Raw genomic sequence first — 23333 nt, forward strand, 5'->3', positions numbered from 1 at the left:
CATCAGTGAACTTAAATACATTTCTCTCTCTCTCCCTACATCCAAGTCATTAATATAGATTGTAAATGGCTCAGGCCAACACTGCCCCACACATCCCTGCCCCCACCCCGCCTCCACCCCCCCCTCCCAACCCCACTCCACCTCCCCGATCCACGCCACACCCCCTCCCGGCCCCTGTCACGATGACGACCCTGCGCTCAGGTACAGACCCAGACTGCACCCCCTTGTTGCCCCTCACCTTCCAAATCTGACCGTTCACAGAGCTCATGGTCCCCGCCTGGTCCTCGGACTTGACAGGGGGCTGGGGCCGAGGTCTGCCAAATAGGAAGCCTCCGCCCAGAGGCCAAGAGGCCAGCCTGTCAGGCCTGAGGCCTCCTTTCACAGGGATCAGCCTGTCAGGCAGTGCAAATTCAGGAACAATGCTGCCAGGAGGAGGCCATTCAGCTCCCCCTCTTGGGCCTGTTACACAGGAGCAGGAGGAGGCCATTCAGCCCCTCTCGGGCCTGTTACACAGCAGGAGGAGGCCATTCAGCCCCTCTCAGGCCTGTTACACAGGGACAGGAAGAGGCCATTTAGCCCCCCTCTCGGGCCTGTTACACAGGGACAGTAGGAGACCATTCAGCCCCTCTCGAGCCTGTTACACAGGGACAGGAGGAGACCATTTAGCCCCCCTCTTGGGCCTGTTACACAGGGACATGAGGAGGCCATTCAGCCCCTCTCGAGCCTGTTACACAGGAGCAGGAGGAGGCCATTCAGCCCCCTCTCGGGCCTGTTACACAGGAGCAGGAGGAGGCCATTCAGCCCCCACCTCGCCTGGGAACTGGGGTCCCGCTGCTCATCAAAACCACTACCACCACTGCCCCCTCCCCCTTCTCGAGGCGGGACCTCGTCATCACTCCTGTGGGTCACCAATGACCACAGAGGACGAGGGCTTGGCCTAGTCAAGCAGGCCCCTGTTCCGGCTGGACGCTCAAGTTTGCGGTTTGGTCGGTGGGGTGGGCTCGGCCTTGGATCTTTGGCTGAGGTACTGAGGGCGATTTCCTTGCCCAATCCCCGACCACCCCCTACCCAAACTGCGCCCGCCCCCCCCGGACCGCCATCTCCCCAGGCCGACGCATTGAATCGAGAAACAGAGGACGCACAACCGAGGTTCAAATGATCTTTATTGAGAGGCCGTCCTCTTCCCAGGGAAGCCGGCCATTCTTGATCGCAGGCGAGATCGCTCTTCGCCCCCACCCCCACCCCGACCCCGCGCCCCTGCTCCACCCTCTCCAACATGGCTGCCCTGCTTCCCAGAATGCACTGCCAGCCCATGTTGCCAACCCACCTTCCCCTCCCCCCCCCAACCAGACCCTCCTCCCTGTCGCGCCAGCCGCCCTTTCACCAGAACTTCACCCCCGTCCCCTTCCCCTCCGGCGCCCTTTCTTTAGCCAGGACGTGGGCCTCGCTGGGCCGGGCCCAGCGTTTATTGCCCCATCCCCCTAACTGCCCCCTGGAGAAGGTGGTGGTGGTGGGTGAGCCGCCTTCTTGAGCTGCTGCGGTCCCCTGTGGTGTAGGTACACCCACCGCGCTGTTAGGGGAGGGAACTCCCCCAGGATTTTGACCCGGCGACAGTGAAGGGACGGCCGATGTATTCCCAAGCCGGGATGGCGAATGCGGCTCGGAGGGGGAGCTCCCGGGGTGGGGATTCGGTGGGGGAGGGGGCAATGGGGGCTGTGTGAGGCCGCAGAGGGATTTGAAAACAAGGACGAGAACTTCAAAAGCTTTTGTTTTATTTATGGGAAGCGGGCGCCTCGCTGACTGGGGCCAGCGCCTATTGCCCTTGTTCAGAGGTGAGGACTCCCTCACTGAAAGGGCACATGTACCACCGTGCTAGGGTTCGAACCCGTGACCCCAGAGCATTTACCCTGGCTCCCTGGATTACTACGCCACCAACTCCATCTCCGCCCCCCCCACCCCCCACCCCCGCCCCCCCAACCCCCACAGCTAGATCGGTGCGAGTTAGGGGCAGCGGAGTTTCGGACGGGCTGAAGTTTAAGGAGGGTGGACTGTGGGACAGCAGCCAGAAGCGGGCTGGGAATAATCGAGTCCGGAGACGATCGATGTTTCGCCGCAGGCTTCCATTGACGGGTCGAGCGGATTTGCGTTTTTCATTCCCTTTTTTCCTCTTCCAGGACAGAATGAGAAAGTCCCAAACGGCGGAGGTGGGGGGTGCCGGGACTTTCAGACACCCTGCTGCTGCTCAGTTTCCCGCCACTTGGGCTGGGGTTCAGTCTCGGCATCGACGAGGGTCTCCGCAGCCGCCGGTTCCACCTCCTCCACGACTGCGTCATCTGAAAGAGCAACAAACACACGGGGTCACCGGGAGATGCCCAGCCTCAGCAGCTCTCACACAGGCTGAGAGTACTCAGACACACACACACACACACTCTGACAGACAGGTAGACACACAGACAGACAAACACACACTCAGACAGACATACACACACACACACTGATAGACACACACAAACACACATGCACACACTGACAGACAAATGTACACACACACTGACATACAGGCATACACACGCTGACAGACAGATATACACACAAACTGACAGGTACACACATGCTGACAGACAGATATACACACAGAGAGACACACACACACATACACGCACACACTGACAGACAGACACACAAACATGCACACACTGGCAGACAGACACACACAAACACACACACAGGCACACAGAGAGACACACAGACACATACACACAGATAAAGAGATGCACACGCAGACATTGACACACACAGAGACACAGAGATGCACACACAGACAGAGAGACACAGACACAGAGACACAGTTACACAAACACACGTACAGAGACACACACGTACACACATACACACAAAGAGAGAGACTCAGACACACAGAGACACATACATATGCACAGAGAGACACACAGGCGCACACACACACATACAATGACACAGCACACACAGACTCACACATAGATACACATACAGGCACACAACAGGTACACAAACAGACACAGACAAGCAGGCACACACAGAGACACAGACAACACACAGATACAAGCACACATGCAGAGACACACAAACATGCACGCACACACATACATGGACACACACAAAGACAGAGAGAGACACACGGACAAGCACAGACAAACACGCACACATACACACACACACCCACGGACACAGACAGAGAGACACACACATGGGGCTGAATTTTACATCGATCAGGCCAGCGTGCGCCCCCGACCCGATCGGGTGTGAAATCGCACGAGATGGCGTTGGGCGAGCGCCCCGATGTCATCGCGCACTATCTCGTTCAGTGGGCACGCGCAAAGGCTGGAAGCACGCCCGCCGGCGATTAAGGGGGCAATTAATCCCATTAAGGGCGCCATGGACCGCGATTTTCCATCGCCCGTCCAACCTTACAGCAGCCGGACGGGCGAATTGGCCATGTGGCCCCGGCACTTTTCATCAAACCTCATCCAAGGGCGGGTTGAGGTTTCCCTAATGAAATAAAAATCGGTGGGCAGCATTTTTACCGTCTATATTTTCGGGTGTCTCATTCTGATGCTGGGACATCCTTTTCAAACTTTATTGGGACGTTTTGGGGTCAGCAGCTCCCCTGGGGCATCTCTCTGCCTTCAGGGGGCTTTCTCCCAGCGCTGGCCCGCGCCAGCCCTCCTGCCACCCACCGCCCCCCCCCCCCCCCCCCCCCCCCCCCCACCCTAGTGCACCCTTCTCGCTGGCCGGCCGTTAACTGACCAGCCAGTGTGAAATCGTGGTCGGGGGCTGCTCGCGGTCGATGGTCTGTTTCTTGGACAGACAGACAAACACACACGGACACACACAGAGACACAGACACATGGACACAGACAGACAAACGCACATAGACACACAGATACACAGACACATACACACACACATGCACATGGACACAGACAGAGGGACACACACATGGACACAGACAGACAAATACACACAGGCACACAGAGGCACACACACACACAAATATACAGACACATTCACACGCACACAGACACACACAGATGGACACATAGACAGACAAACACACACACGCACACGCACAAAGACACACGCACATGGACACAGACAGACACACACACACACACACACACACACACACACAGGTATATAGACACATTCACACGCACAGCGACAGAGTGACACACATGGACACAGACAGACAAACACACACATGCACACGCACACAGACAGATACACACACACACACATATAGACACTGACAGGCAGTCAAACATACACATGCGGACACACTCGCACACACAGAGACACACTGACACACCCTCACTGATACACCATAGAGGCACAAACGCACAGATGTGAACAGACGCAGACACAGACAATCACACACACACGTACTCTCACACACACACACACACACACACCCCAGACACAGACAATCACACACACACACACACACACCCCAGACACAATCACACACACACACACACACCAGACATAGACAATCGCACACGCACACACACCCCAGACATAGACAATCACACACACACACACACACACACACACACACACACACACACACCAGACATAGACAATCGCACACACACACCCCAGACATAGACAATCACACACACACACCCCAGACATAGACAATCACACACACACACACACACACACACACACACCCCAGACATAGACAATCACACACACACACACACACACCAGACATAGACAATCACACACACACACCCCAGACATAGACAATCACACACACACACACACACACCCCAGACATAGACAATCACACACACACACACACACACACACACACACCAGACATAGACGATCGCACACACGCACGTGCGGAGGATGCGGTGGGGGGGAAGCATGTTGAGGTGGGGGGGGGGGGGCGGGAAACGGAGTGTGAATGAAGCGGGTTTCTGACCACCGCCTCCCACCCCCCCTCCCCTCCCCACCCCCGCCTTACCTGCTCCTTGGGGCCTGTCCACCTGGGTGCCGCTGGTCCAAGGGCGCAGCTCCACGCGGGTGCGAAAGAACCCGCTGTCGGGCCGCCCCTCGCTGCCGTATCGGATCTCCCGGCCGCCCCCGGCCCGCGGGTCCCCGACGCGCAGCCTCACCTCCGCCGACCAGCACAGCCGTTCCTTCAGGCGGCCGCGGGGGGTCCTGACCCGGGTGCGCTGGCTCTCCAGGCGCACCAGCCGCTCCCTGACCTCCTCCTCCGGCCAGACCCCCAGCCCCTCGAGGGCTGGGTCCGGATCGCCGCCCTCCAGCGCCTGGACGGGGAGGGCCAGAGGCCAGGGGGCGGCGGGCAGCTGGAGATCCGCCCGCTGTGCAGCCATCATCCCGGGCAGAGGAGCAGCGGGTGGGGTAGATGCTCCCAGGGAATCTCCTCTTCTCTCCCCTCTCCCCGACGCAGAACTCCTGCCCTTTTAAATAAGCAGCCCCTGCTGCGTCTCTCTCTCTCTCTCTCTCTCTCGATATGCCCGTGAGACATTTCACACCTCCCCCCTGCACTCCCTAGCTCAGCAAACCTGGAGGGCGGGGAGTGTGGGGGTGGGACCGGTGGATGGAGAACGAGGAGGCAAAGAGGCACCTCGGTGTTATTTTTCAGAGCAGCGTGCCACTTCCACAGTCCGGTTCGAGGCTCCTGACCCTGCCCCACAGCCCCTACCACCCCCCCCACCCACCCCACCCCGCAGAGCCATCCACTCCTATTTAACCCCCTCCACGCCGGCCCGAAGGAGAGCAAGGGGCTGACTGTTCGGTCCCCACCGTCCAGCCCTCTCCGCTGCTCAACACGGGTCACGGCCGAACTTGAGTGGGGGACTTCAAGTCCCCTCTCCCCGCCCCCTGTATCCCTCGATCCCCCCTCCCCCCTCCCCGAGAGAGACCGGGAATCTGTCCGTCCCGGCCTCGAATGTCTTCAGCGACGATGGAGCGTCCGCTACCACCGCCCCCACACCCCCCCCCCCACCCCCCCAACCCCACCCCACTGGGGTGGAGAATCCCAAAGATTCACAAACCCTCCGAGTGAAGAAATTCCTCCTCGTCTCATTCCCCAAAATGTCCGGCCCCCTCATCCTGAGACTCTGCCCCTCACCTCCCTCCACTGCCCCCCCCAAAATCCTGGGTGTTTTAGATTCCCACCCCCTCCCCCACCTCCTCCCCACTCCCCCCCTCATCCCAGGGACCAATTGAGTGAACCTTCCCCCCGTTCCGCCTCCGAGGCGAGTCTGTCCTTCCTTCAAACGTGGAGACCCAAAACCGCACAGCGCGCTCTCCGGTCCGGAGACTGGCGCTGCCCCCGGAGTGGGGGTCTGGGAGGGGGAGGGGAGGGGAGGGGGTGGGTGCGGTTTAACCTCGTAAAATCAGGGCTTCGTTCCCCCAGCGAGACTCAGAAATTCCAGACCCGCTCACGATGTCGGCCGAAGTGAATATGTTCGAGGCTCCGAATGCGACATGTTTTCGATGGACGGGGGTGGGGGGGGGGTTGGGGGTGGGAGGGGGATGGCGTGGAGAGCAGAGTCGAGGCCCATCACCGGATCAGCCATGGTCCTATCGAATGGGGGAGGGGCCGAATGGCCTCCTGCTGATTCCGATGACTTTACTTATGATGTAAGTGCATTTTTTTTTAAAATTTCGTTCACAGGGATGTAGGCCTCTCTGTCCGGGCCCAGCATTTATTGCCCCATCCCCCTAATTGCCCCCTTGAGAAGGTGGCAGTGGGTGAGCCGCTTCCTTGAGCCGCTGCAGTCCCTGTGGTGTAGGTACACCCACCGCGCTGTTAGGGTGGGAGTTCTCAGGATTTTGACCCGGCGACAGTGAAGAAACGGCCGATATATTCCCAAGTTGGGATGGTGAGTGCGGCTCAGAGGGGAACTTCCAGGTGGGGGTGTTCCCCGTGCGTCTGCTGCCCTCGTCCTTCTAGACGGTAGCGGTCGTGGGTTTGGAAGGTGCTGTCGAAGGAGCCTCGGTGAGTTGCTGCGGTGCATCTTGTAGATGGTACACACACTGCTGCCACTGTGCGTCGGTGGTGGAGGGAGCGAATGTTGGTGGATGGTGTGCCGATCGAGCGGGGGCTGCTTTGTCCTGGACGGTGTCGAGCTTCTCGAGTGTTGTGGGAGCCGCACTCATCCAGGCAAGTGGGGGGAGTATCCCATCACACTCCTGACTTGTGTCTTGTAGATGGTAGACAGGCTTTGGGGGGGAGTCAGGAGGTGAGTGACTCTCCGCAGGATTCCCAGCCTCTGACCTGCTCTTGTAGCCGCAGTATTTATATGGCTGGTCCGGTTCAGTTTCTGGTCAATGGTAACCCCCAGGATGTTGATAGTGGGGGATTCAGTGATGATAATGCCCATTGAACGTCAAGGGGCGATGGTTAGATTCTCTCTTTTTGGAGATGGTCATTGCCTGACACTTGTGTGGCGTGAATGCTACTTGCCACTTGTCAGCCCCAAGCCTGGATATTGTCCAGGTCTTGCTGCATTTGGACATGGACTGCTTCAGTATCTGAGGAGTTGCGAATGGTGCTGAACATTGTGCAAACGAATATCCCCAATTCTGATCTTATAGTAGAAGGAAGGTCATTGATGAAGCAGCTGAAGAAGGCTGGGCCTAGGATGGTTGGAGGCGGTTCAGAGGAGGTTTACCGGATTGACGCCCGGAATGAGCGGGTTGTCTTATGGGGAGAGGTGGGACAGACTGGGCTTGTTCAGACTGGAGTTTAGCAGAGTGAGGGGGCGATTGGATTGAAGTTTACAAGAACCTGAACGGCCTCGACAAGACGGGCGTGGGAAGGACGTTTCCTCTTGTGGGTGAGTCCAGAACTAGCCGGGGGGGAGGGGAGAGTCACTGTTTTAAAATTTGGGGGGGGAAGTCACCCTTTTAGGACGGAGATGAGGAGAAATGTTTTCTCTCTCTCAGAGGGTTGTGAGACTTTGGAACTCTCTGCCTCAGGAGGAGGGGAGGCGGGGTCTGTGCCTCAGGAGGCGGGGTCTGTGCCTCAGGAGGCGGGGTCTCTGCCTCAGGAGGCGGGCTCTCTGCCTCAGGAGGCGGGGTCTCTGCCTCAGGAGGCGGGGTCTCTGCCTCAGGAGGAGGGGGAGGCGGGGTTTCTGCCTCAGGAGGCGGGGTCTCTGCCTCAGGATGTGGGGGAGGCGGGGTCTTTGCCTCAGGAGGCGGGGTCTCTGCCTCAGGAGGAGGGGGAGGCGGGGTCTCTGCCTCAGGAGGAGGGGTAGGTGGGGTCTTTGCCTCAGGAGGCAGGGAGGCGGGGTCTCTGCCTCAGGAGGAGGGGAGGCGGGGTCTCTGCCTCAGGAGGAGGGGAGGCGGGGTCTCTGCCTCAGGAGGCAGGGTCTCTGCCTCAGGAGGAGGGGAGGCGGGGTCTCTGCCTCAGGAGGAGGGGAGGCGGGGTCTTTGCCTCAGGAGGCAGGGAGGCGGAGTCTCTGCCTCAGGAGGAGGGGAGGCGGGGTCTTTGCCTCAGGAGGCAGGGAGGCGGGGTCTCTGCCTCAGGAGGAGGGGAGGCGGGGTCTCTGCCTCAGGAGGCGGGGTCTCTGCCTCAGGAGGAGGGGGAGGCGGGGTCTTTGCCTCAGGAGGCAGGGAGGCGGGGTCTTTGCCTCAGGAGGCAGGGAGGCGGGGTCTTTGCCTCAGGAGGCAGGGAGGCGGGGTCTCTGCCTCAGGAGGAGGGGAGGCGGGGTCTCTGCCTCAGGAGGAGGGGAGGCGGGGTCTCTGCCTCAGGAGGAGGGGAGGCGGGGTCTTTGCTTCAGGAGGCAGGGAGGCGGGGTCTCTGCCTCAGGAGGAGGGGAGGCGGGGTCTTTGCCTCAGGAGGCAGGGAGGCGGGGTCTCTGCCTCAGGAGGAGGGGAGGCGGGGTCTCTGCCTCAGGAGGCGGGGTCTCTGCCTCAGGAGGCGGGGTCTCTGCCTCAGGAGGTGGGGAGGCGGGGTCTCTGCCTCAGGAGGAGGGGGAGGCGGGGTCTTTGCCTCAGGAGGCAGGGAGGCGGGGTCTTTGCCTCAGGAGGCAGGGAGGCGGGGTCTCTGCCTCAGGAGGAGGGGAGGCGGGGTCTCTGCCTCAGGAGGTGGGGAGGCGGGGTTTCTGCCTCAGGAGGAGGGGAGGCGGGGTCTTTGCCTCAGGAGGAGGGGAGGCGGGGTCTCTGCCTCAGGAGGAGGGGAGGCGGGGTCTCTGCCTCAGGAGGCAGGGTCTCTGCCTCAGGAGGAGGGGAGGCGGGGTCTCTGCCTCAGGAGGAGGGGAGGCGGGGTCTTTGCCTCAGGAGGCAGGGAGGCGGAGTCTCTGCCTCAGGAGGAGGGGAGGCGGGGTCTTTGCCTCAGGAGGCAGGGAGGCGGGGTCTCTGCCTCAGGAGGAGGGGAGGCGGGGTCTCTGCCTCAGGAGGCGGGGTCTCTGCCTCAGGAGGAGGGGGAGGCGGGGTCTTTGCCTCAGGAGGCAGGGAGGCGGGGTCTTTGCCTCAGGAGGCAGGGAGGCGGGGTCTTTGCCTCAGGAGGCAGGGAGGCGGGGTCTCTGCCTCAGGAGGAGGGGAGGCGGGGTCTCTGCCTCAGGAGGAGGGGAGGCGGGGTCTCTGCCTCAGGAGGAGGGGAGGCGGGGTCTTTGCTTCAGGAGGCAGGGAGGCGGGGTCTCTGCCTCAGGAGGAGGGGAGGCGGGGTCTTTGCCTCAGGAGGCAGGGAGGGCGGGGTCTCTGCCTCAGGAGGAGGGGAGGCGGGGTCTCTGCCTCAGGAGGCGGGGTCTCTGCCTCAGGAGGCGGGGTCTCTGCCTCAGGAGGAGGGGGAGGCGGGGTCTCTGCCTCAGGAGGAGGGGGAGGCGGGGTCTTTGCCTCAGGAGGCAGGGAGGCGGGGTCTTTGCCTCAGGAGGCAGGGAGGCGGGGTCTCTGCCTCAGGAGGAGGGGAGGCGGGGTCTCTGCCTCAGGAGGTGGGGAGGCGGGGTTTCTGCCTCAGGAGGAGGGGGAGGCGGGGTCTTTGCCTCAGGAGGAGGGGAGGCGGGGTCTCTGCCTCAGGAGGAGGGGTCTCTGAATATTTTTAAGGCGGAGGGGGATAGATTCTTGCCCCGCGAGGGGGGTCGAAGGTCATCGGCGGGGGGGGGGGTGCGGGGGTTTTAGATGGGAACGTGGAACTCGACACACGAACAGATGTGCTACGACCTTATCGAATGGTGGAGCAGGGTTCGCGTGGCCTGACGGGACCAACCTCCGACCCCCGACCTCCGACCTGGCCCGCTCGCTTCGGGTTCGACAATGATGGGGCGGGTGGAGGGGGAGGGGGTCAGCTTCCAGGAGCTCGGACTGTCAGTGAAGTTCTTGTCCTGGAGGCCTCGAGCCCTCCCGGTTTACACAGGCGGAATGGGGGGGGGGGGGGGGGGGGGGGGGGGGGGGTAGAATTTAACGCCGGGAGGCGGTGGAATGATTAGTTTCGGTCGGGCCAAGAGAGGCAATATTGGTGTAAACTGACTTTATTAAACTGGGATCGTAAATGTGTAAAAAAAAAACACACGGTGCAATTGTAAAGGGGGGGGGGGGGGGGGGGGGGCGCCGCAGGAGCAGATGGACCTGGGGGTGGGGGGCGTAGGAGCAGATGGACCTGGGGCGGGGGGGGGCGCAGGAGCAGATGGACCTGGGGGGTGGAGTGGGGTCGGGGGGATGCAGGAGCAGATGGACCTGGGGGGGGGGGGGGGGGTGGGGGGGAGGAGTCTACGCTCTTTTAAGTGCCGAATAGGCTAATGAACGATTAAAATTCACAGCCTCACAATGGGGGGGGGCACCACGACCAAGGGACGGTTTCGATGGCGCAATCCAGCCCCCTGCGGCGCTCCCCCTCTCGGGGGGGGGGGGGGGCTTCCCGGCCGTCAAGGTAGCCGGTGGGGGGTGGGAGGGGCAGACGGTCGGGCCGGGCCCAGGGGAACGGGCCCGTCCCTCCCGAGCCCGCGCCGGGCGGCCGAGGAGCAGGAGGGTGGGGCTGAAATGCCGTCCGAGAGACTTGAGGAGCGGCGCGGGGCTCTTCACATAATCGCGACGCTGGCGGTGGTGGGGGCGGTGGGGGGGGGGTGTGGATTGTGACCTCATACAGAACGTAGGCATAAACGTCGACGTCGGCGCGGGACACGGGCTCCTCGCGATCGTCGGAAGCACAGGCGGCCTGAGGCATAAGCCACTGAAGGCGGCAGGGCCGGCGGAGAGCCGGGTCAATGAAGCGCACAGCCACCGGGGCGTGGGGGGTACGAGAGCCGGGAGGGCGGCGACGGCGACGACGACGACGACCCTGGACAATCAGCCGCAGCCTCGCGTCCGGTCCTGGGCAGGTCCGGGGAGGTGGTGGCGGCAGCGGCGTGTCGGCCGTGTCATGAGATCGGTGAGCCGGACGCTCAGGCTGGTCCCCGGGGGCGGGGGCGGGGGCGGGGGCCGTGGGTCTGAATCCCGCCCCTGGGGGCTGGTGGGGCTTCTAACTGAAACTGTTTTTAAATGAAACGAATTAAGTAAATTCGCCTCGTGGAGCTCGAGCGACGCTCCCCACCCTCGGCAACGGCGACCGTTGGGGGATAAAAAACCCCATCTGGTTCACTCCCCCCGCCCCGCCTCCTGCAGAGGGGAAATCTGCCCCCCCCCCCCCCCCCACACACCTTACCCGGCCTGGCCTACACGTGACTCCAGGACCGCACCCCCCCCTCCCCAGCCCCGACCACCCCCACCCCCCCTCCCCAGCCCCGACCACCCCCCCCTCCCCAGCCCCGACCACCCCCCCTCCCCAGCCCCGACCACCCCCACTCCCCAGCCCCGACCACCCCCCTCCCCACCCCCCTCCCCAGCCCCGACCACCCCACCCCCACCCCCCTCCCCAGCCCCGACCACCCCACCCCCACCCCCCTCCCCAGCCCCGACCACCCCACCCCCACCCCCCTCCCCAGCCCCGACCACCCAACACCCACCCCCCCCAGCCCCGACCACACCCGCTCCCCACCCCCACCCCCCTCCCCAGCCCCGACCACCCAACACCCACCCCACCCCCCAGCCCCGACCACCCCCGCTCCCCACCCCCACCCCCCTCCCCAGCCCCGACCACCCAACACCCACCCCCCCCTCCCCAGCCCCGACCACCCAACACCCACCCCCCCCTCCCCAGCCCCGACCACCCAACACCCACCCACCCCTCCCCACACCCACCGCCCCTCCCCAGCCCCGACCACCCAACACCCACCCACCCCCTCCCCACACCCACCCCCCTCCCCAGCCCCGACCACCCAACACCCACCCCACCCCCCCAGCCCCGACCACCCCCGCTCCCCACCCCCACCCCCCTCCCCAGCCCCGACCACCCAACACCCACCCCCCCCTCCCCAGCCCCGACCACCCAACACCCACCCACCCCTCCCCACACCCACCGCCCCTCCCCAGCCCCGACCACCCAACACCCACCCCCCCCTCCCCACACCCACCCCCCTCCCCAGCCCCGACCACCCAACACCCACCCCACCCCCCCAGCCCCGACCACCCCCGCTCCCCACCCCCCACCCCCCTCCCCAGCCCCGACCACCCAACACCCACCCCCCCCTCCCCAGCCCCGACCACCCAACACCCACCCACCCCTCCCCACACCCACCCCCCCTCCCCAGCCCCAACCACCCAACACTCACTCCCCTCCTCACACCAGCCCCGACTACCCAACACCCCTCTCCCCAGCCCCGACCACCCAACACCCACCCCCCTCCCCACCCCCAACCACCCAACACCTACCCCCCACCCCCAACCACCCCCCTCCCCACCCCCAACCACCCAACACCCACCCTTGCAACGGCGACCGTTGGGGGATTTAAAAAACCCCATCTGGTTCACTCTCTCTCCCCCCCCACCCTCCCACCTTACCCGGCCTGGCCTACACGTGACTCCAGGATTCCCCCCCCCCGTCCCTCTTCCCCCCACCCATGACCACCCGCCCGCCCACCCCCAACCACCCAACACCCACCCCCGACCACCCACACCCCTCCCGACCACCCAACACCCCACCCCCAACACCCACCTCCCACCCTCGGCAACGGCGACCGTTGTGGAATAAAAAAACCCCATCTGGTTCACTCGCCCCCCCCTCCTCCTGCAGAGGGAGGGAAATCTGCCCCCCCACCTTTACCCGGCCTGGCCCACACATGACTCCAGGACCGCACCCCCTGTCCCTCCCCCCCCCCCCCCCCCCCCCCCTCCCTCCCCACCCCCAACCACCCAACCCCGTCCCCACCCCGGCCATAGCAATGCTATGTTAACTCGCCCGCTCACCACCCCCCTTCCAAAATGGCCGAGCAAGCCAGCCTACTCAGTTCAAGGGGTAATTAGGGATAGGGTGGACAGAACCGGGGTGGAGTGGGGATCGGGTGGTGGGGGGCAACAAATGCCCACTCCCCCACCAAAGGGTAAAAGCAGGAGAGGTGCACTGCCCACAGGGCAGAAGCGACTGCACTGCGGGTGACGGGCGAGTCACTCGGAGGGCTCGGGAGGCACCTCAGGACTTGCCGAGGCAGGAGGGGGGGTGGGGGGGCGGGCAAGCTGCTCATCTTTCCCTTTTGCCGGACTGCAGCGATGGAGCGAGAAGTATTCGCCGAGGGAGACGTGGCGCCCCCTCCCCACCTCTCAGGCAGTAGGAGTTTATGCAGCGGGAGGAGAAAGGAGGGGGGTGGGGGGTTGGTGGGTGGGGAACAGCGACAGGCCAATAGAGGCGCAGCTGCTGTCGGCGGGATGGTGACAGCTGGGTGTTGAATTCCCCAGCTGACAGCTGGGGTCTCGGCTCAGGCTGAGTGTGAGGAATCTCTGCACTGCACCGCACCCACCCCCCTCCTCTCCCCCCACACCAGCCACGCTGGATGCAGCTACTCGTATTACTGTGAAATATCTCCAGCCTCGTAATGAGCTGCATTGGCAAAAAAACAAGGCACTCGCACCAAGTCCTATACACCTGCCTGTCTGCCTGCGTATGTGTTTGTGTGTCTGTGTGAGAGTGTGTGCGTATGTGTTTGTGTGTGCGAGTGTGTGTGCTTGTGTGTCTGTGAGAGTGTGCATATGTGTGTGTGTCTGTGTGTGTGTGCTTATGTGTGTGCTTGTGTGTTTGTGTGTGTGCTTGTGTGTGTGTCTGTGAGAGTGTGTGCTTATGTGTTTGTGTGAGTGTGTGCTTATGTGTGTGTGTTTGTGAGTGTGTGCATGTGTGTGTGCATGTGCATGTATGCGTGTGTGTGGTGTATATATGTATATGTGTATGTATATGTGTGTGCCTGTGTATGTGTGTATATGTGTGTGCCTGTGTGTATATGTATGTATGTGTGTGCGCCTGGGTGTGTGTGTGTGTATGTATGTGTGTATGAATGTGTGTGTATATATGTGTGCGTGAATATATATGTGTATGCATATATATATATATGTGTGTGTACATATATGTGTGTGTATGTATATATACACACGCACACACATATACATACGCACATATATATACATACATAGACACACATATATACACACACAGATATATATACACACACACATATATATATATACACATATATACACACATATATACACACACATATATGTATATACATATATATATATGTGTGCGTGTGTATATATATATGTGTGTGTATATATATGTGTATGTGTATATATATGTGTGTATATATATATATGTGTGTGTGTATATATGTGTGTGTGTATATATATGTGTGTGTGTATATATATATATGTGTGTGTGTGTATGTATATATATATATGTGTGTGTGTGTTACTTTGCCTGGGTCTTTTAAAATCTGTGTGTTTTTACTGTTGCCTTAATGGGGGAGGTGTACCTGGGAGTTAGATTAACCAGGGGAGCTAGGAGTTATCATGGTAATAATTTGTAAACCTATGTTATGTGCTTTAAATCATTTTTTTTATTAATAAACCTCAAAGACTCGGTGGTCTTATTACTCCTACTGAATTCAAGGCATGAGTCTCAAACTAAATACATATTGTAAAATTAGCTGTGGCAGTTATTTTCATCTGGGATTTGAACAGCTCAGCAGTTATCATCTGCCATAGCAGCATATAAACGTGTGTGTCTCTATCCGTGTCTGTATGTGTCTCTTTGTGTATGTATGAGTGAGTATCTGTCCGTGTGTATGTCTGTATTTCTCTGTCTGTATGTGTGTCTCTGTCCGTGTGTGTATGTGTCTGTCTCTGTGTATGTTTGTGTGATTCTGCCTGTGTGTATATCTGTATAGGTCTCACTATGTATGTGTGACCTTGTGTATGTGTCTTCCTGTGTGTGTGTGTGTGTGTCTCCGCCTGTGTGACTACTTGTGTGTGTCTCTGTCCACGTGTACATCTGTGAGTGTCTCTTTCTATGTATGTATGTGTGTGTATCTGTCCGTGTGTAAATCTGTCTCCCTGCATGTATATGTATCTCTATCCCTGTGTGTGCGTGTGTGTATGTCTGTCGGTCTCGGAGTATGCATGTGTGATTCTGTCTGTGTGTATCTGCATGTGTCTCTCACTGTGTATATGTGTCTCTGTGTGTAGATCTCTATATGTCTCTCATTATGTGTATGCGTGTGACTCAATGTGCATATCTGTCTTTCTCTGTGTATGTGTATGTCTGTGTATATGTGTCTCTGTCCAGGTGTATATCTGCGTCTCTCTCTCTCTATATATATCACTGTGTATCTGTCTGCATGTGTATCTGTATGTCTCTCACTGTATATATATGTGTCTCTGTCCTTGTGATTTATCTGTTTGTGTGTCTCTGTCCATGTGTACATATGAACATACCAAGTAGGAGTATTAGGCCCCTTGAGCCTGCTGCGCATTCAATAAGACCACGGCTGACCTAATTGTAGCCTCCACCCCACATTCCCCCCATCCTCCCATAACCTTTCACCCTCCCCTCGCTTATCAAGAATCTATCTCGCTCCGCCTCAAAAATATTCCAAGACTGCTCCCACTGCCTTTTGAGGAAGAGATTTCCAAAGACTCACCGCCCTCTGAGAGGAAAAATTTCTCGTCTCCGTCCTAAATGGGCCACCCCCTTATTTTTAAAGTGACCCCACCCCCACCCCGAGTTCTAGATTCTCCCACAAGAGGAAACATCCTCTCCACATCCGCACTGTCAAATCCCCCTCAGGATCTTAAAAGGTTTCAATTGAATCACCTCTCACTCTCCTAAAACTCCATTGGATACAAGCCCGGCCTGTCCAACCTTCCCTCATACGACAGGCTGCCCATCCCTGGTGTCAGTCTGGTAAACTCTCTCTGAACTGCTTCCAACGCATTTACATCCTTCCTTAAATGAGGAGCCCAGTGCTGTACACAATGCTCCAGGTACAACTGAAGCATAACCTCCCTACTTTTGTATTCAATCCCCTTCGTAATAAACAATAACATCCTATTCGCTTCCTAATTACTTGTTGTCCCTGCATACAAACCTTTTGTGATTCATGCACTGGGACACCCAGATCCCTCTGCATCTCAGAGCACTGCAATCTCCCACCATTTCATTAAATGCTTTGTTTTTATTCTTCCTGCCAAAATGGACAACTTCACATTTTCCCACATTACACTCCATCTGCCAGATCTTTGCCCACTCACTCAACCTATATCCCTTTGCTGTCTCCTTATATCCTTACACCCTACTTTCCTACCTCTCTTTGTGCCACCAGTATATCTGTGTGGGTCTGTAGCTATGTTTGTGCCTGACCATGTGCATGTTTGTATGTCTCTCTGTGTGTGGGTGTATTTCTGTGCGGGTGTGTCTCTGTCCATGTGTATCTCTGTGCATCTGTGTGTGGATGTGTCTCTGTCCGTGTGTATCTCTGTTCGTCTGTGTGTGGGTGTGTCTCTGTGCATCTCTGTGTGGGTGTGTCTCTGTCCATGTGTATCTCTGTGCGTCTGTGTGTGTGTGTCTGTCCGTGTGTATCTCTGTGCATCTGTGTGTGGGTGTGTCTCTGTCCGTGTGTATCTCTGTGCGTGCGTGTGGGTGTGTCTCTGTGCATCTCTGTGTAGGTGTGTCTCTGTCCACGTGTATCTCTGTGCATGAGTGTGTGTCTCTGTCCGTGTGTATCTGTGCGTCTATGTGTGGGTGTATCTCTGTGCGGGTGTGCCTCTGTCCATGTGTATCTCTGTGCATGTCTGTGTGTGTGGGTGTGCCTCTGTCCATGTGTGTATCTATGCGTCTGTGTGTGGGTGTCTCCATGTCCATGTGTATCTCTGTGCGTCTGTGTGTGGGTGTGTCTCTGTCCATGTGTGTATCTGTGCGCCTCTCTGTCTATGCGTGTTCCTATCCATGCACATAGCTGGGTGTCTTTCTCTCTCATATATTTGTGTCTCTCTCTCTCACCTCAAATTTTAATCTCTAGCTACCCACAGCATCTCTCTGAGGCTAAACCAGACTGTTTGCAACCCCTGGTGCCATACTTGACTCTGCGATGGGTTTCCAACCGTATACCAGCACAGTCCCCCCAGTTCCACCCTCAGTATCTTCGCCCGACTTTGCCCATCTCAGCTCGTCCGCTGCTAAAATTCTTGTTCACGCCTTCATTACCTCCGGACTCGAATATTCCAACGCTCTCCCACATTCCCACCCTCCGTAAACTTCAGCCCGTCCAAAACTCTGCTTCCCCCACCTCGCGTCCTAACACGTACCACGTCCTGTTCCCCTTTCACCCCCCCACGCTCGCTCACCTAGGTTAGCCCCTGGAATAGCTACACATCAATGTTAAAATTCTCATCCTTGTTTTCAAATCCCTCCATGGCCTCTCCACCACCCCCGGCCCACTCCAATCTCGGTAACCTCCTCCAGCACCCCCTCCGAAATCTCCATGCTCCTCTGATTCCTGCCTCTCTGGCGTTTCCCCCCCCCCAATCATTGGCGGCCGTGCCTTCAGCTGCTTGGGGCCCCCTGAGCTCTGGAATTCCCTCCCTCCCTCCCTCCACCTCTCTCTCTCTCTCCCCAGTCCTTTAAATCGCTCCTTAAAACAGACCCTTTTGACCAGGCTTTTTGTCACCTGCCCTTAATATCTCCTTACTTGGCTTGGAGTCAGACTTTGTCAATCATGCGAGAGTTTACTATGTCGGAGGTGAACTGTTATAATTGTGCGCGTGTCTATCTTTCTCCATGTACCCTGTGCCTCTCGATTGTCCAGCGAGTGTACCTACACGTGCTGATTTCACTGTCTCCTCGATTTTTAAAAAAATTATCCATTCGTGGGAGTCGCTGGTTAGGACAGCATTTATTGCCCATCCCTAATTGTCCTTGTTCAGAGGGTATTTAACAGCCAACATTGCTGGGGGTCTGGAGTCACGTGTAGGCCACACCGGGTAAGGACAGCAGGTTTCACCCCCCCCCCCCACCCCCCACCCCACCCCTCAAGGACATTAGCGAGCCAGATGGGGTTTTTACACCAATCAACAATGGTTCCGTGGTCATCATTAGACTTTTAATTCCAGATTTTTATTGGAATTCAAATTCCACCATCTGCCTGTGATGGGATTCGAACCCGAGCATCACCCTGGGGGTCTCTGGATTACCAGCCCAGTGATGATACCACTGCCCCACCTCACGTGCATGTTGTTTTGTTGGGAGCTTAAGCAGCTGCCCGTGTTGTTTTGTGCCTGAAGTACGCGTCGTGTAACTTGAGCGTATTACGCTGCTGCCCAGCTATGGTCTGGTGTCTCCTTCAGGCTGTTTGGTCTCACAGGTCAAGCCCTTCGAACATCTTTTCGCTGCCTTACTGAGACTGAGAGGGGGAGAGAGTGAGACAGGGAGAGGTAGACCAACAGAGCGGGACATAAACAGACAGAGAGAGAGAGTCAGAATGAGAGAGAGAGAGACGGGAAGAGAGAGTGGCAGAGAGAAATAGATAGACCAACAGAGGGGGACAGGCAGACAGAGAGAGAGACAGAGATAGGAAAAGCTGAGAGAGATGGGCAAATAGAGAGGGACATAGACAAACAGAGAGAGAGAATGAGAGAGACAGAAATAGGAAATGCAGAGATAGAGGCAGGCATACAGATAAAGAGAGACACACAGACAGAGGGAAAGAGACAGGAGAGAAAAAGAGGCACAGATACAAATATATATATATACTACAGAGAGAGATAGGATAGACACAGAGACAGATAGAGTGACAGAGCGAGAGAGGACAGGGAGATACGAGAGACAAGAGAGATAGACACAAAGGGACAGAGACAGATACAAAGGAACAGAGACAGAGAGAGTGACTCTGGTAGGCTGAGAGAGGGGGACAGAGATAGAAGAGACAGAGATAGTCACAGAGGGATAGAGACAGACAGAGTGTGACACTGATCGAGCGAGAGAGGGGGACAGATAGGAGAGACAGGTAGCTACAGAGGCAGACAGAGTGTGACACTGACATCAAGAGGGAGAGGGACAGAAAGGAGAGACAGAGGTAGTCACAGAGGGACAGAGGCAGACAGAGGGAGAGTGACACTGGCAGCGAGAGAGGAAGAGGGACAAAGAGATAGGGAGACATAGAGAGATAGACACAGAGGGACAGAGGTAGACAGTGTCGCTGACAGTGACAAAGGGAGAGGGACAGAGAGATAGGAAGACAGAGATTTAGACACAGAGGTACAGAGAGAGACCCAGAGTGACACTGACAGCAAGAGCTGGGGAGAGAGGGACAGTGAGATAGGAGAGACAGCGAGAGGTAGGCACAGAGGAACTGAGACAGACAGAGTGACACTGACAGAGAGAGAGGGAGAGGGACAGAGGGGACAATCAAATTTCTCCTAAATTTAGAATACAAAGAGCACTAGAAACTCCTTATAAATAAATAATTTATCTTGTTTAAATAAGAATACAGATAAATCCTGGAAACACCATCATTACATATACAAACTGATAAAAATCAGATTACAAAGTAGACGGGAACCTCATGAACACGAACAGCGTTAACGACGGGACAATGAGCTTGTCACACGCCTGAGTTCACTGTACCGGCCATCACAGACAGGCAGGCAGCCTGTGTTAGGGTGAACAACCCACCCCCCTGCTCCCCACCTGGCTGCTGTCTATTCCCCACACCACTCGTTTGGTGTGGACTCTCAGCCGGGAGGGAGGTGGGCTGCCGGCACTGCAACTGCGAGAGCCCAGACAGCAAATTTAGACGTGAGTGAACCAGATGGGGTTTTTACAACAATCGATGATGGCGGTCATGGTCCCTGTGACTGAAACTGGCTTCATAATTCCAGATTTTATGAATTGAATTTGAATTCCAATTCCATCGGCTGCCGTGGGGGGAAGGGGAGTGGGGGGTGTGTTGGGGGCAGCGAGGATCGGGAGCAGGAGTTTAAATTCAATTCATTAAATCTGGAATTTAACTGAATAAAAAGACACCGGTCTGGATAACAGTCTGTTGCGGAAACCCGGCTGGTTCCTTGACCTTCAGGGAGGGGGAGATCTGCCATCCTTAGCCCGTCCGGTCTACACGTGACTCCAGACCACCACCTACCACCCCCCACAAACCCCCCTCCCCCCGGCTCCGACTGCCGAACAGACGCCCTCTGATCTGGCCGAGGGTGCCACTCGGTTGTATCGAACCGCGAGGCACGTTGCAGCTTATGGGTGGGTGGGTGGGTGGGGGAGGGAAATGGCTCACCCCAACCCTGCTCCCACCCCCTCGAGGGGCAATAATCAGGGGACGGGCAATAAGCGCCGGCCCAGCCAGCGACTCCCACATCCTCGAAAGAATAAATATCTCAAATAAATAATAATAATCCCCGAAGGACTGTTCCTCCCCACCCTGGTCACGTGCACACCCAGCAGCCCCCCAACTCACACCCACCCCCCCTGAATTCACACCCCCCCCAACTCACACCCACCTCCCTAACCCACAACCCCCACCCATACCCCCCAACTCACACCCACCCCCACTCACAGCCCCCACCCACGAGCTGTATGTGTGGGGAGAGGGGGATGTGTGGGGTGGTGGGTAGGGGTGTGTGTGTGGGGTAGGGGGAGAGGGAGGGGGAGTCTCTCTCTCTCTCTCCCTCCTCCACGCCCTCCCTCCTCCCCTTCCTCACCTCCTTCACGCCCTCCCTCCTCCTCCGCACCCTCCCTCCCTCCTACCGGCGGCGAGGATTCCGCCTCGGGAATAGTCAGTGACCCAATGAGAGGCCGAGGGCCTGGGGGGGAGGGGGCTCCTCTGGAGTTTAAGAGGAGGAGGGGAAGATCCCACCCAAAAGCACAAAAAATCCCTGCGGGTCTCAACAGGATAGTTGCAGGAAGGATGTTTCCCCTGGTGTTTGGGCAGTAATGTGGGGTAGGGGGGGGAGACAGTAGAGGGGTGGGGGGGGGGGTGAAGGGGGCTTGTGATCCGGGGGACAGAGTCTCAGGATAAGGGGGCAGGCCATTTGAGACCGAGATGAGGAGGGATTCCTTCACTCTGAGGGAGGCGGAGGCTCGGTCACTGAATGTGCCCAAGACGGGGATCGGTGGATTTCTAGGTACTCGTGATACCCGGGGGGGGGGGGGTAATGGAGATAGTGCCGGAAAGCGGTGCTGAGGCAGACGATCAGCCGTGATCTTATCAAACGGCGGAGCAGGCTCGAGGGGGCCGAATGGCCTGCTCCTGCTCCTATTTCCTATCTTCACTGCAAAGGGGGGGGGGGCGGGGTGGAGTATATAAGTCGGGAAGTCCTGCTGCAACTGGACGGGAAGTTGGCGAGTCCGCAGCCGAAGTACTGCGTAGAGTTTCGGTCTCCTTACTTAAGCAGGGGGGACATACTCGCTCTGGGAGCCACTGGGAGAGGGTTCGCTCGGCCGATTCCCGGGATGAAGGGGGGGGTTTGACTCATGGGGAAAGGTTGAGCAGGTCGGGGCCGGTACCCATTGGGGTTTAGAAGAACGAGAGGGGATCTTATTGAGACAGATAAGATCCTGAGGGGGAGGGGGAAGAGGGGGTTTGACAGGGTGGATGCTGAGTGGATGTTTCCCCCTCATGGGGGAGGGAATCTAGAACGGGGGTGGGGTCACAGTTTAAAAATAAGGCGGGGAGGGGGTCTCCCATTGAAGAGGGAGACGAGGAGGAATTTCTTCTCTCAGAGATGGGGGGGGTGGTGGGTGGGGGGGGGTGGGGGGGGGGGGTCAGTCTGGGATTCTCTCCCCCCCCCCCCCACCCCAAGAGAGCGGCGGAGGCCGGGTCACTGAATATATCCGTGGCCGAGTTAGACAGAGTTTCGATCGATGAGGGAGTCGAGGGTTATGGGGGAGGGAGAGGAGGGAGGGGCAGGAAAGTGGAGTTGAGGCCACAATCAGATCAGCCGCGATCTTATCAAATGAGGGTGGGGTGGGGGGGGGGGGGAGGGGGAGCAGGATTAAGGGGCCGAGTGGCTTCCTCCCGCTTCCAGTTCTCGTGCCTGCTCGGTGAAGCGGGTGATGCAGGGGACACTGGGCGGGGGCTTTGAGCCCGGCTGGGGGGGGGGGGGGGGGGTCATGGTTTGACCCTGACGGTCGAGCTCTGGTTTGCGGACTCGCTGGACAGTGGCCGCTCCGAGGAGGGACCTGGGGGGGGGGGGAGAACAGCCCCTGCCCCAGCGAACGGTGGGAATGAAGGAGGGAGAGAGAGAGGGAGGGAGGGGATGGAGGGATGTGCGAAGGGCGGGCAGAGCTGGAGCTGAGGAATGACCTACAAATGTTGGCCTCGCCCCCCCACCCCCAACCTCCCCCTTGACACCCAACACCCCCACACACCCAACCCCTCCCAGATCCACCCGAATGAACATGGAGCATAAACACTGGGTCACGGACTGAATGGCCCCTTTCTGTGCAGTGATTCCGATGCCAATAAAGGCCCCGCCCCCCGATCCCCCCTCCCCGAACCCTCCCTTCCCGCCCCCCCCAATCCTCCCCCGGTCTCCGTGGAGGGTGAGGAGCGGGCGAGCGGACACTGAGCTGGAGAGAGGAGGGGACGGGTGTGGTCACTCAGCCCAAGACTCGAGCGGCTTTAAACGCAGACCGGCCCAGCCCTCGCTCGGCCGCAGGGGAGGGGGGACTCCATTCGCTCGGTGCCGGCCTGATGAGGTGAGCCAGGAACCCCACACCCCCCCACCATCCCCGCCGGCCTCACGCCCGTCCCGGAGGTTTTCGGGAGGGTCTGGCAGTCACAGTCCAAAGGCGTCGAGTCCCTGCCTCCGTCTCCCCCGGGTCCCAGGTTGCCACGGCACCCGGCGTCTGGAAGGTTCTCACGGGCCCATCTCGAACCGGGGGCCTGGCCGGATGGTTATCCTCCCGTACGGCTCGCTCTGCTCCAGGGTGAGGACCTGCCTCC

General features: G+C 58.5%; 1 protein-coding gene across 3 annotated transcripts; it reads right to left on the reverse strand.

Moving 5' to 3' along the window:
• Window positions 1–1987: 1987 nt before the first annotated feature.
• Window positions 1988–17991, reverse strand: si:ch211-196f5.2 (uncharacterized protein LOC556372 homolog). 3 transcript variants are annotated; one of them, XM_041180913.1, is made up of 3 exons: window positions 17977–17991; window positions 5015–5521; window positions 1988–2333 (listed from the first exon to the last, which is right to left on the reverse strand). In XM_041180913.1, the coding sequence occupies exons 2-3, from the start codon at window positions 5388–5390 to the stop codon at window positions 2224–2226; spliced, it is 486 nt and encodes a 161-aa protein (XP_041036847.1). In that variant the 5' UTR covers window positions 5391–5521; window positions 17977–17991; the 3' UTR covers window positions 1988–2223. The 3 variants fall into 3 exon arrangements, 2 of the variants coding, with proteins under 2 accessions (XP_041036847.1, XP_041036846.1); XR_005942071.1 differs by lacking the exons at window positions 5015–5521; window positions 17977–17991 and adding an exon at window positions 10186–10233; XM_041180912.1 differs by lacking the exon at window positions 17977–17991 and having other exon boundaries at window positions 5015–5674.
• Window positions 17992–23333: the final 5342 nt, after the last annotated feature.

Source organism: Carcharodon carcharias (genome assembly GCF_017639515.1).
Source record: "Carcharodon carcharias isolate sCarCar2 chromosome 27 unlocalized genomic scaffold, sCarCar2.pri SUPER_27_unloc_1, whole genome shotgun sequence".
NCBI lineage: Eukaryota > Metazoa > Chordata > Chondrichthyes > Lamniformes > Lamnidae > Carcharodon > Carcharodon carcharias.